The sequence below is a fragment of the Hemicordylus capensis genome, chromosome 6 (genome assembly GCF_027244095.1).
Source record: "Hemicordylus capensis ecotype Gifberg chromosome 6, rHemCap1.1.pri, whole genome shotgun sequence".
NCBI classification, from domain to species: Eukaryota; Metazoa; Chordata; class Lepidosauria; order Squamata; family Cordylidae; genus Hemicordylus; species Hemicordylus capensis.
In genome coordinates this window covers 148035350-148049085 of record NC_069662.1, presented here as the reverse complement: position 1 = coordinate 148049085, position 13736 = coordinate 148035350, and the positions used below count along the sequence as shown (strand labels likewise).

The 13736-nt window shown below is 41.3% G+C and overlaps 1 protein-coding gene across 9 annotated transcripts in view; it reads left to right on the top strand.

The window, feature by feature from the left end:
• The window catches only part of PARD3 (par-3 family cell polarity regulator), a 766284-nt gene that overhangs the window by 534503 nt on the left and 218045 nt on the right, over positions 1-13736 (top strand). For 8 of the 9 annotated variants that reach the window (XM_053261606.1, XM_053261605.1, XM_053261600.1 and 5 more), the window contains 2 exons: positions 6563-6711; positions 9463-9507. In XM_053261606.1, coding sequence (XP_053117581.1) covers positions 6563-6711; positions 9463-9507 — 194 coding nt within the window. The remainder of the gene's footprint in view (positions 1-6562; positions 6712-9462; positions 9508-13736) is intronic. The other variant, XM_053261599.1, reaches the window with a different exon arrangement.

The window sequence follows — 13736 nt, the reverse complement described above, 5'->3', positions numbered from 1 at the left end:
GTAAGCCCCACTGTACACATTGAGATTTGTTTCCGAGTCAACAAGAAAAGCAGAACCCCTCTTCCTTCTCCATTACCCTCCACTTATTTCTTCCTCCTCCTTCATTTCTTCCTTCTTTCTTTCTTACTCCCCTCTTTCTCCTTTTCTGCCCAAAGAAAAAGTCCCCTGCCCATGCCATTCTCTAACTTTGTCTTTTTTCCTCCTCCTCCTCCTCCTCCTCCCTTCAGTACTTTGCATGCTGAAGAGCCCGCCATAAGGGAGGCGAGGAGGGTGACATCGGAGGAAGCAAGCAATCCAGCCACTCACACTTTTCCTCCAGTGAGAGCCAGAGGAAGGAAGACAGAAGGAAGCTAGCTGGCCAACAAAATGTGTGGTCACTCTTTTTCAGAGTTTGGATTGTTTGGTGTATAATAACTTTTCCTCAACAAATCCCTACAGGGTGGATTTGATTTAAATCAAGTTGATATAACTCACACTTTAAATCATGGATTTTTACATAAAGACTCATTCTTGCTGGCATAATCTTACTATTTACAACCAAAACAAAGTTTCATTTTTGGTCCTCTTCTAGATAGAAAAATTGCCCAAAATAATCTTATAGAAACCTCTGGAAGAGCATGACATTGTGAATGGATTAATGGAATTAATTTACCAAAAAATTTAAACATTGAATATACAGCCTCATGCTACATAATTAAAAACTAATCCTTATTTCATGATGAATAACCTTTGGACTATAATGTATATTAAATAGAAAACTATCTTTAGATAGATTTTTCCCTCAAAAAGCATTTTATTTTTAAAAATCTGATTTTTAAAAATTTATTTATTTTAATCATTGATTTTTATCCACCCTGAATCCTTATGAGGGGATTTTTTACGTGGGCTGGTCAGGCGATCTCAGCAGGCCTGCTCTGGCCCTTGGGCTGGCAGTTTGACTGTCTGGCTATATTGAGTTCACGCTAGAACTCAAACCCTGGAGTTCTTACTCATGTGTCTTCCATCAAGAGTGGGGATGGGGATGGAGCATCAGGTTTGCATACAGAATGCCCCAGGTTCAATTCTTGGCATCTCCAGGGAGGGCCGGAAGAGACTCCTACCTGAGACCTTGGAGAGCTGCTGCAAGCCAATATAGACAATACTGAGCTAGATGGACCAGTGGTCTGACTCACATAAGGCAACTTCCTTTGTTCTGCCTTCTGTACATGCTTGAGAAGGTGGGGCAGGCTCTTACCCACTCAATTCTCTTTTAACTGCCTAACAGTAGTATCACTGAGAATGCTGTCTGAGGGGTTCATTGGGAATGGTACAGTGGCAGAGCATCTGCTTTGCATGCAGAAGTCCCAGTTTCAATCTCTGGCACCTCCAGGTAGGGCTGAGAAAAATTCCTGCCCGGAACCTTGGAAAGCTACTTCCAGTCAGTGTGGACTATACTGAACTAGATGGACCAATTTGGTATAAGGCAGTTTCCTATGTTTCTTCTGAGCAACCTCTATAAGCTTGCAAATTCAAAGAAGCTGATCATCAATACATCCTCCACTTACAACAAGGTAGATGGCCTTGTTGTATCTTCAGTCCTTGTTCACTTGGCAGCAGTCTCTGCTTTCTATGCTCCTTAGCATAGAAAGTTGAGTTTTTTCTCACCCGTTGGTGAAACATTTATTTAAAGGACACAGTCACTGGAAAAATTGCAGTGAAGACACTTAAGGCCCTTAATACTAATGCTCTTAGGCTGGGTTCATGTAATCATAAGGATCCTAGTTAGAAAGGTAATCAGGATTAGTGAGCCCTAAGGAGCTGATTGTGTGAATCCAGAATTTCAGGGCAATCCAGGTTAAAAGCTCCGGTTACCCAGCATTTAACCAAGGTAGATAATTGGGATTCAACAGGATCAAATTATTATTTAAACTGCCTTGAGATACATTCTATGAAAGGCAGTATAGAAATTGAACTTTAAATAAATAAACTAACTATATCTACAGATTGTTTAGAGCTTCATATTACACAGATGCAGTGATGAGAGTATGTGTGTGGAGGGGTGTGCATCTGTGTATTGTTTTCTTCGGTGTTGGCTTGTTTGCCATCATCTGTAAGATAAACATTGTATAGCTTTTAGGTAACACTGTGTGTCCTAATCCAAGAGAGCAAAGTTAATTTGTAAGCTTCATAATTATGTTCAGCAATAAGCAAAATAAAAGATCTCTCTGTGGAACCCCCTGCTAGGGTTGCGGTGATAATTAACACAAGCAGGTTGAAGTATGAGAATTTTCCCAGTCTCCACTCTCCTGGGTCTGGTAAAACGGTGTCAGCAATATTTTAATAAGAATTAGCACCAGCAAGCATCTCTTTGTTTGAATTTGCATGAGTCAGCTATTTCATATATCTCTCTATGTATATTGATGTTAGTGGCCTCATCCTTACACTATCATAATTATGCTTTAATTATATTATTAACTTGAAAGGAGTTTGTTTCTCCTTCACTGTTGCTTTTACTCTGGAATACTAAACTTTCCCTCTTGAAAGATGCACACTTTCAGTTTTGACCCTCCAAATGACCACCACTGACTTTGAATAGAAAACAAATTAAAGAATAAAAAACTCAGTTTGTAAATATATTGAGCAGCAGTCAAAACTTCACTTAATAGATGTGTCAATCTGGATTTTTCCAGCTGAAAGTGGTTTGGCGACCACAGCAGAATTTAAAAGTCCATTTGTAGAAGCTTTTACATGCACTGCTGTAGAATTTTTTCTAACACATAGATACTTTTTCCTGACATGGGGAGAAAGAGTGAAGAGCTATTAAGTATAGTGAAATTCCTTTTGCAACCCACCTCTTATGTCTGCTCTTTCAAAGACAGAGATGTAATGACTTTATGAGAAAGGGCAGATCAGTTCGGAGCCTTACATGTATTGACTGCATTCTTTTTGTTAAAACAACACCAACAAAAACCCCAAACACTAAAATAAAATAAACAGCAGTTTAAGTGGATTTTTGTATTAATTTCCTGCTGCTAATGGACAAAGGAAGGCTTGTAAAATGAAGGTGTATTCCCTGATTTTGCTGCAAGGCACCAAGGGGTGAAGTTAAGAATATGGACGAAGGGTTATCCAAACAAGAATGGCAGCTGTTCTGAATCACCACCGAAAATGTAAGCTTTTTCCAGCCTGACAATATCTCCCTAATCCTTGATGAAAATGTTATGAAAACAAAGGGACAATGAGACAGGATTAATAAGTGGAATTTTAATAAAATTGAGGGTCATAATACGGTTACATTCTTTAAAGAGTCAACTGTCATTCCAGGTCCCTTAGTAGTTTTAATAAATGTTTGCTGCTTGTTGATTTTTTCCAATTAGAATAATACTTGGCAGAAAATGATTTTAGCATCAATTTGAAAATGATGTGCATGTCTCTATAGTTTAGGAGTCCTTAGAACACGTGTGTGTGTGTGTGTGTGTGTGTGTGTGTGTGTGTGTGTGTGTGTGTGTTCAAATTTGTCGTGTTTTCCTTTGAATGAATGCTTCACACTTCATCAACAGTATCCGAGCTGGGGTGGTGACCGTAGTCCAACCATAGGAAGGTCAGGCAAGAGATCTCTTCCCTCCTGGGTACCTTCCCTTCTGTGTGCTGGTAGTGCACCAGCACAAAAATCCCCAGTGACCCTTGGGGAATGGGGTTTGAATACAGGCATGAATTCAGATTGGTTGGAAATTAGCCAAGCTATATATTTGAGAATTAGTTCAGTTTACCTTCCAAGCCTAGCCAACTTTGGCTATTGTATAGTATCCCTCAGGACTCTATTCTATCCCTGATGCTTTTTAACTGGGTGAGATCATCAGGGGGATTTGGAGCAGGGTGTTACCAATACACTGATGATACCCAAATCTATTTCTCCATGACATCATCATCAGGAAATGGCATAGCTCCCCTAAATGACTGCCTTCAGGCAGTAATGGGATGGGTGAGGGACAATAAATTGAAGCTGAATCTAGAGGTACTAATGGTGAGGGGTCATAAGTTGAGGGACGTGATAGAACTACCTGTTCTGGTAGGTTGCACTCCCCCTAAAGGAACAGGTACGCAGTTTGGGAGTGCTAATGGTCCCAAAACTGGTCCCAAAACTGGTGCACTCACTGGTAACTTATTGGCTTGACTACTGCAATGTGCTCTACATGGGACTGCCTTTGTATGTCATTCAGAAACTTCAGTTATTTCAAAATGCAGCAGCCAGAAGAGCCTCCAGGGTTTCTTGGAGAGACCATATTATGCCTATTTTAAAACAGCTGCACTGTCTTTCAGCAGCCCCATAAGTGCACATGGGGGGTGCTGGGGTGGCCCAGAGCGAGTGGTGGTGTAGTACACATAGGGTGCCAACCACCCCCATGGGTTGCTAACTGATATTCTATGATGGCAAATGAGATTTTCAATGAGACCATGAATCCACTCTCATTTGCTATCATAGAATCTATACTCAGAACACCTCAGAAACAACAGAACCAAGTACCCCATGGGTTAGCAACCCATGGGGGTGGTTGGCACCCTATGTGCACTACACCACCACTCACTCTGGGCCACCCCAGCACGTCCCAAGTGCACTTATGGGGTTGCTGAAAGCTCCATTATACCTTATGAGGAAAAACCTTAAAGACGCGTAAACTTCAACAATTCACCAAAAATCAGCCCTCTGCCCAAATCCTTTGAAAAAATTCAGGTAGCTTCCTTGCCCCTACCTGGCACTACCACCAACCCCACACTGCAACCCCTTTCCCCCTGACGTGAAGCGATACACCCTCCACTATACCTAATGGGGGAAAACCTTAAAGACACGTAAACTTCAACAATTCACCAAAAATCAGCCCTTTGCCCAATCACTCTGCAATTGGGGTGGTAGCCTCCACCCATTAGACACTACCACCCCACCCCACTCTTTTGGCCCAGATCCCACTTTATGCCCCCAATCTGCTCCAAAGACACTAAAACTTGAAAAATTCACCAAAAATCAGCCCTTTGGCCAACCCATCTGCAATTTGGGTGGTAGCTTCCACCCATTAGGTACTACCACCCCACCCCACTCTTTTGGCCCCAGGACCCTTTTTTAAAATCTGATTCAGATTCGGATTAATTTGGATCCGAATTGAATTGGGGGTGATTCGGAAGGGCCAGATTCGGCTACAAAACGAATCAGGGGTGTTTCGATTAGGATCCGAATCGAAACACCAAAAATCCGAATTGCACACCCCTACTCCCTATGGATATTTTAGTTTTTGCAGCCTTTCCAAGCACCCTAAAAACATATCTTTTTAGCCTGGCTTTCAGTGATGACTGAAATGATTTTAAACTGGTTTTATTTTTGTTGTAATGAGTTATTTATTTGCTTTGTCTGTTTCTATATTTGTGAACTGTCTAGAGCCACCTGGGTGAGGCGGTACAAAAGTCAGATAGATGGATGGATGGATGGATGGATGGATGGATAGAATAAGACACTATTGTGACACTACACTTGCTATCCTGATACTGCATGCACTCCCATTGTTTCTTACTGCCCTTCTGGAGGAGACTGTAGTTCTGTGATGGAAGTAATGGAATATAGTGGTGCTGCATTTTTTCAGCTAATGTTATGTATATGGGGGAGGGGGCTGGATTGATGGTTGCTTCTTCGGGATCTAGATTCTATGCCAGAGGTGGCCAAACCTTGCCCTTCCGCTATTGCTGAACTACAGCTTCCATCATCCCCAACCACAATACATTGTACATGGGGAAGATGGGATTTGTAGTTCAGCAACAGTTGGAGGGCCAATTTCTCTTCCCATATCCTATGCCATAGTGATTATGTCTGCAGACAGAATCTGATCAACAAATCAAATCAGACCACACTAGCATTGACAGCTCTCTGGGAAGTGGACCTTGCTGTAGAAACCTACCACATCATCTGTCCTGCATAATTCTTTGCTGCAAATGTTAATGCTGCATTGTCTGGTTGTGGACATGGACATGTGGACATCAGACAAATGCTGCATTGTATGAATGTGGACACGGAGGCCATACTTTTAGATCTTTCCGTGGTCCACAAGTATGGCCCAATTCATACACATCATTGAATCAGTTGTCCGTCAGAATGAATTGCCAATCAGAATCATGTCCATCAGAATGTGGACATGGATATGTGGACATCAGACAAGTGCTCCGTTGTCTGAATGTGGGAGTCAATTGAGTCATACTATACTTGTAGATCTTCCAATGGTCCTCAGGTATGGCCCAGTTCATACATATGCTGAATTAGTTATTTATTTCTGCATAATGAACCTCTGTGGTAGCTTCACCATGTGTAGGATATTTTCATGGGTAGTTGTAGCCACATCCATTTTATAAAAGGCACACTGCTAATAGTCCTGCCATGGTTACTAGGACACTCATCTGACACCAAGCTATGTAGTAAACTATACGTTGCTAGCTTGTTTTTGATTTTGCAGAGAGGCTGATCCTTATGCAAATGAAGGAGTTGCACGACTATGATAAATGTATGTATGTGTGATCTCCCCCACCCCCTTTCCTCCTCCTACAGCACACTGAGTCCTGATGTTGATCCGGTGCTTGCCTTCCAGCGAGAAGGGTTTGGACGCCAGAGCATGTCAGAAAAACGCACAAAGCAATTTTCAGATGCCAGCCAGTTGGACTTTGTTAAGACACGAAAATCCAAAAGCATGGACTTAGGTATTGCATTTAGGCTATTTTTCAGTGTTGTGTTTCAACATGTTTCTTCAGGTTGCAATTATGTTGTTTGTTGTTTCATGTTGCAGTTACATTATTGGTTATGCCAAACATTAATTTGCCCAGACAGCTGGATCCAATATGTGGTATGAAGAATGCTTAATATGGTCTCACTGAGTGCATTATGTATGCCTCTACAGTTTTAGCATCTATATGCTTTATACATTAGGCTTGTGCAGATGCGTGCTTTATATGATGGTTTAATATGATTGGATATGAATATGGTTTAAGATGGTTAATATTATTTCCAGAGACTAGAAAAATGAAATAAAGATATTTGTAATTTAAAATAATTCTTGAACAACTAAACCTTGGTTGTCTGGATATCCATAAGGCCATTCTTGATGGGTTTTTATTTTTATTTTTTGGAAAGACGCGGAGTCTTACCCTGTGTCTGGATTCAGGTATGGACGCAGAGAATCCCAGCCTGGCCCTGAGACTTACCTCCAGGACAGTGTGATTAGAATTGCCAGCCAAGGGTTGATCTACACCATTTTCCAGTGGCCAATTCCTTTATTAGTCCTTTATTATTAGTCAATTATTATTATTATTGAAGCAAAATCAGTAACGAGGATTGTGGCACCTTAATGGCTACCAGGTTTATTGTGGCACAGACTTTCATGGGCCAAAGCTTTCTTTGTTCTTCATGTGGTCAGTTAGGTGGGTTGGTGTACATTCCTGTGATAAAACTGGGGAAAATAGTAAGGTGGGGTTTATATGGGTCTCGGCACTGTAGTGAATCTTCTGTGTACACTTATCCACAATTGACAGTGTGGTGGAAAAAACGGAACACACTCCTTAGGTATAAGTTTACACTATTACCATGCCTACTACTACAATTTATATACTGCTTTTCAACCAAAAAAAGTATTCAGAGTGGCTTACATAGAGAAAAAGAAAATGTTTTTCTCTTCCCGAAGAGCTCACAGTCTTTAAAAAAAAGTAATTAAATGCAAAGGTGGACACCAGCAACAGCCAATGGAGGGATCCTTTGTTGAGGTTAAATAGGGCCTACACTAGTCAGTTTGCTAAGCCTTTTCCTCGCTTGGGGCATTTGGTCAGGAGTGAATCATACTCATTTAGCATTCATGCTGCTGCCTCTTATTTAGCCCTTTGGCTTTCCTTGGTCAGATTTTTTGTTGTTGTTGATCTTTTTCTCCCCTTTCTCATCATGCTGTATTCATTCGTTTATTTTATTTGGTGGATTCATAAGCTGTCCTCCAGCCAAGGTTGGGGCTTGAGTTTTTGGCACCCTGGGCAAAGTTTGGCTTTGGCGCCCCCTCCGGCCAAGATGTGCAGAGCCCCAGCTTTAATGCGAGCCGTGGAGGCTACTCATTCACCAGGATGGGGGAGGGAGAGCAAAGCAAGACAAGGTTGGCTTTGCTCTCTTGCTCTCCCTCTCTCCTCCCCCCCCCGAGGAAGAGAGCAAATGGGCACTCCCAGCAAGTTAGATATGCCAGTGGTGAGTTGGAGAGGAAAAGAGAGGAACATAGAGCTCCCTCCCACCTCCAGTTGGTGTCCTAGGCGAGCACCTAGCTCTGCCTAGTGGACAGGTGGACCCTACCTGCAGCATAAGAGTATTAGAAGAGCCCTGCTGGATGAGAGCAAACATCCACCAGATCTGGCATTCTCATTCCCATAGTGGCTAGCCAGATGCCCCTGGGATGCCCACCAGCAGGGCATGTGAAGGCAACAGCCCTGCTCTGAACTGTGCTTGGAGATGGCCCATATTCCTTCAGGCCCAATAGACCAGCCTACCCATGCATCTGATGATGTGGGCTCTGGCCACTTTAAGGTGCCACAAGACTCTTTGTTGTTGGCAGCTGACAACCTACTTTGAGTCCTGAGATGATGGGATGCAAGGTCTCCCCTGTCGCAAACTCAGCAAGTGGAGAGGAATGGTAGACTAGCTCTTTGGAATCTTGACCTCTGATACTGTTTCATCAGCAATAAAACACATATTGCATGAGCAACATTATTTAGTGGTTACACAGCAGTGTGTTGATCAGTTATGGGAATAGTTAACAAATCCTGTGGTAAGGAGACCATGTGCCAGAATCTGAGAACCTTTCCGGAGGGCTCGCTAATTGGTAGTTTAAATTGCCATTCCTGTTTTCCTAGTATAATGTATGAATTCTCATAAGGCTTTAATATATCCCAAGGCAAGAGGATGAGATAACTAACCATGTACTCCTGCATGCACACCTGGTCAGGAATAGTGTTAAATGAAGGCAAATGAAAGTAATTCAAGCACTCAGAATTGCCTGAAATGAGCATTTCTACCCTACCCTTTTATAAATAAATCCTGCTGGAGGATTTGTGTGCTTGGATGGTTCTTTTAAAAATGCAAGGAAATGTGATACATCTGGGGATATTTATGGGGCTTTAAAACTCAAAGCACCACTTTCAGATGTGTAGTGGTGACTTGTCTCGGGTAGTGGCGATAGCATGTGAATAATATATTGTACTTGCCTGCAGTATGGAAATGACACTGACATAATGCATGATGGTTACGAGGTTTATTGCTGGAGAATGGGGTTTTTGCCCCTTCAAAGGAGATCTGCATAATATTGCACATTTGCATGAAGAGGGATATTGCCAGTCTTCTCTAACTTTAAAGACAATATAAACAGTGGATGCATGTGGGGTGTGGGCACTAACAAGGCTAACCATTATACATTTACCTTTTAACAGTAGCTGACGAGACTAAGCTCAGTACAATGGATGACCAGAAAACAGGTAAGAATTGACTGTAGGGTGGTTGCCATAGAAACCTGGGTCAACGCAGCTTACCACAATTACAGAGCTGCCAATCACAATGCATGGAAAGTAATATTTCAATAGTTACATGACTCTGGCTTTTATTGTAGCCAACAATTCAGATGAGATGAAATATCTTAATTAATTTGCAATACCGGGTAAATAAACAAGAGTACGGATAAGAAAATGACACCCAGAAAACGGAGTCTAGGAACTCTCTGTTCTCTCAATATAGTTCTTAGAGGACAATATCATTCCCTAGAGATTTTCAACAATATATTATTTGGGCTACAGTCTCGAATTAGAGCAAATGCCTTAAGAAGTCAATGCATTCATCTGCAGGCACTGTTGGCGCCAGGCTGTTACAGTGTGCTTTTAAGTGAAAAGTTCCATCTTCTTTGGATACTTTCCTCAGTGGAGTGGCCATCTTTGTGACAATCAAAGATGTGGAACTGCATTCCAGAATGTCCATACAGTCTTCCCTTTTCCTTGTTGGGTATTAAAACAAAATAATCTAATACGCACCGTGTGCTCCACAAAGCATGCATCACATTTTGCTTTCTGTGTAATGGTCATGATGTGGGCTTCCAAAGCATGAATTTATTAGCAATTAAAATAATGCACCAGCTGCAATTATGAGGCTTCATAATTTATTAATGCAAGTTAGCTTTTGACCTTTGGAATGTTGTTTTAATTAGGGTAGATCTAGAGGACACAGTAACATTCCACGCACAAGAACAGCAACATTACTTAGCTCTAATTAGGACAATTCACCTTTGAAACCTGAAAATATTACTTATTTTGAGCATGACTCATTGAATAGGGCACCCCATGCACAGTGATGATTAATGTTCTTTATAATTGGCTCTCTGTTTAATCACATTGTGAAGCATAAACAGTCAAATGGAAAGCTATATTTATATGAGTTGGTGGGATGGTTGCATTATATATAGTATAGATAAAAACCTAAAGAAGCTTAGATGTCTGAATAAGCAAGATGTCACAGTCTTGCAGTGACTTGCATGCATATATTATATACTGAGATTAGTCTCGTTAAGTGACATTTACCAAAGCATGCAGAGTTAAATGTGCATCATTTTATAAGATTGGTCGAGCTCTATAGAATTAAATTTATATTACTGTGACTGTTGCCTGAGCTGACAGGCATGAGAAAGAGATGTGATGAAATGCTAATTTAATGCAAATGAAGGGGTAGGGTGGGGAGTTGCTTCGTGATTCCAAATGTTTGTGCTGTATTTATCCCTCCGAAGGCATTACAGGGGCCCTGTTCACAGCATAGCATTCCGGTTGTGTGACATTCTGCTTGTTGCTACATCCATCTTGAACGATTAACATGCCTGTGCAGCCAGTCTCTCTACTCTTTCATGATTTGTTACTTTTCCTTTTGCCTGTATCATTGGCTTACATTCACATGTTCAGAGCCTTGTCGCTCCATTAGAGGGCCCATGATTTGCATTCACAAGGTCCCAGGTTCGATCCCTGACATCTCTAGAAATGCCAAAGAAAGACTCCAGCCTGAAACCCTGAAGAGCTGCTGCCACTCAAGCCATTATGTTGAACATAAGAGAGCTGTCCACAAATAGTTATCCATACATTATGTTGAGCACCGGTGCAGCAGTTCATTTCCTATCTGTACCTTGCATCTAGGTGGCCAGATTTGGCTTTAAAAAAGCCAAATTCTGGCTTACAGCCCATTTGACCCACGAGTATACCCCTTCGGTTCTGGCAACTCTGCCTTGCATTTGAGGGGCCTGTACCCAGGTTCACTTTTAAAATGAATGCAGTTACAATCATTCACACAAACATATATACGCTTTCATTATTATTTACATTTTTATTCCACTCAAGGAATAATGATCAGTGGTCTGACTTGGTATAAGGCAGCTTCATGGGCTTATATGTTGAGTCTCATCTATTTCTGATAACACTTCAAGAAACAGGTTGCTCAAACAGATTTGATTTGAATACTCCTTGATTTCCCCTGGTTTTGTATACTATTTGGTCATGTGATGCAAGCACTGTTGGTTTTGCACTAACTTTGAGAGAGAGAGAGTATGAAGCTTTTTCAATGATCTTCTTTAATGCACAATAAAAGTTTAAAGTTTAAAAATATTCCAAAGTTTAAAACTTAAAAACTAAATCACAGATGTAACAAAATAGCAAACATTTCGATGTAAGACATCATCCAAGGTGATGGAATGTTTTTAAAACTTTGGAATGTTTTTAAACTTTTAAACTTTTATTGCACATTAAAGGTCATTGAAAAAGCTTTGCAGTGTGGAAATGCGTATTTCATCGCCCTTATACCGATATATATATTTGGCACTGTCCATACATATGGTAAGGCAAGGGTTCTTATACATGGATCATCAGATGTTCTTGGAATACAACCCCCATCATCCGCAGCCATGAGGCCATGGTGGCTGGGGATGATGTGGGTTGTAGTCAAAGAATATCTGAGGACCCAAGTATGAGAACCCCTATGGTAAGGGAATTTATGACTTGCAATTAAAGGTTTTAATTTTTTTTTTAAAGTTTCTGGTTTTATTTGCAATAATGCAAACCACTCCATGTAGAAACCTCTGTTTTAGAGCCATGAAGACACATTTACTCTAAAGGGCAGTGACCTATCACCGCAAACCACCTGTACCAAGCAAGATAAATATTTAGTTCTTCTTTAAACTTTTTCTCAATGGGCTCCCCCCCCCCCGCTTTTTGTAATTTGATGCAGGTTTTTCATAGAGCCTGTAGACTTTTCCTGTTGTTAAAAGCGAGCACAGCTGAATGAATCTGTGTTGCCTGTTCACACACACACCCCACCTAATCCTTCAGGTTATAAACAGTAAATGTTTAATATCTGTGGTGAAACATATTTCACTGAACTATATAAACTGCAAAACAGTGGAGCATATTTACATTGGCAGAGTAAACTTGAACCTGTTTAAAAACTGTAGTTAGGTTTAATTGTATTGACCCCAGATGGAAAGTAAGGTTCTCACCAGGACAGAATTTGCTAGAGTCGATTAAAAAAAATATTTTCCTTTCTTCAGTTCACTTGAACTGCCTAATCCTTGTCAGTGTTTACAGTTCATTCCAAAGGTCAGAAGAATATTCAGTAGCAATTGAGTATGGCTCATTTGCTCAGCCTTAAGCTACAGTAACGATGATGGTTTATTTCCATATTCACCTTGTCATAATGCTAACAATAGGTCTCAGAGAACAAAAAAGCTTATTAAAATGACATGATGTTCATGATAGCCATCCATCAAGGGGAGTTTAATTATCTTTTTCAGTAAATGGATGTAAATTGCGTTGGTGGGCTTGTCCCCTCCCTCAAAATCAAACCACTGTTCCTTTATCTTGTAGGTTAAACTATTAAATAGAGCAGGCTGTTTAGAAATAATCATTCATCAACACTAATGATCTAGTTTCACTGAAACCACCAAGACTGCACCAGTGTGAAGGTAAAGTGTCTCCCCCAGATTTGAGATCCAAAATAGTTACGCTGGCATGTTTGCATACAACATTGATTAAATGCCCTTGCATTTACATTCTGGCCAGACCCCATGGCTAGAAATCTCTGAAAATTATCCATGGTTAATAATTGTACAAACACATATATCCCGCATACATACTGTGAAACCACAGAATTGAGGTGCTACAAATAATTGCTTGGCATCTGTGGTCGCGATACATTAATATAGTGATTAATGACAGAAGAATTACATTATCAGGGATGGGGCCGTAGCTCAGTGGCAGAGCATCTGGTCTGGAGGGAGAAGGTCTCAGGTTCAGTTCTTGGCATCTCTAGGTAGGGCTCGGAAAGTCCCCTGCTTGAAACCTTGGAAAGCAGCTGCTGGGTGGATCAATGGTTTGACTCGGCATAAGCAGCTTCCTACATTTGCATCTGCAGCAGCCTCTGGTCATGCTCACCACAACCTTACAGGGAGGAGAGCTGGTCTTGTGGTAGCAAGCATGACTTGTCCCCATAGCTAAGCAGGGTCTGCCCTGGTTGCATATGAATGGGAGACTTGATGTGTGAGCACTGCAAGATATTCCCCTCAGGGGATGGAGCCGCTCTGGGCAGAGCAGAAGGTTTCAAGTTCCCTCCCTGGCTTCTCCAAGATAGGGCTGAGAGAGATTCCTGCCTGCAACCTTCGAGAAGCTGCTGCCAGTCTGTGAAGACA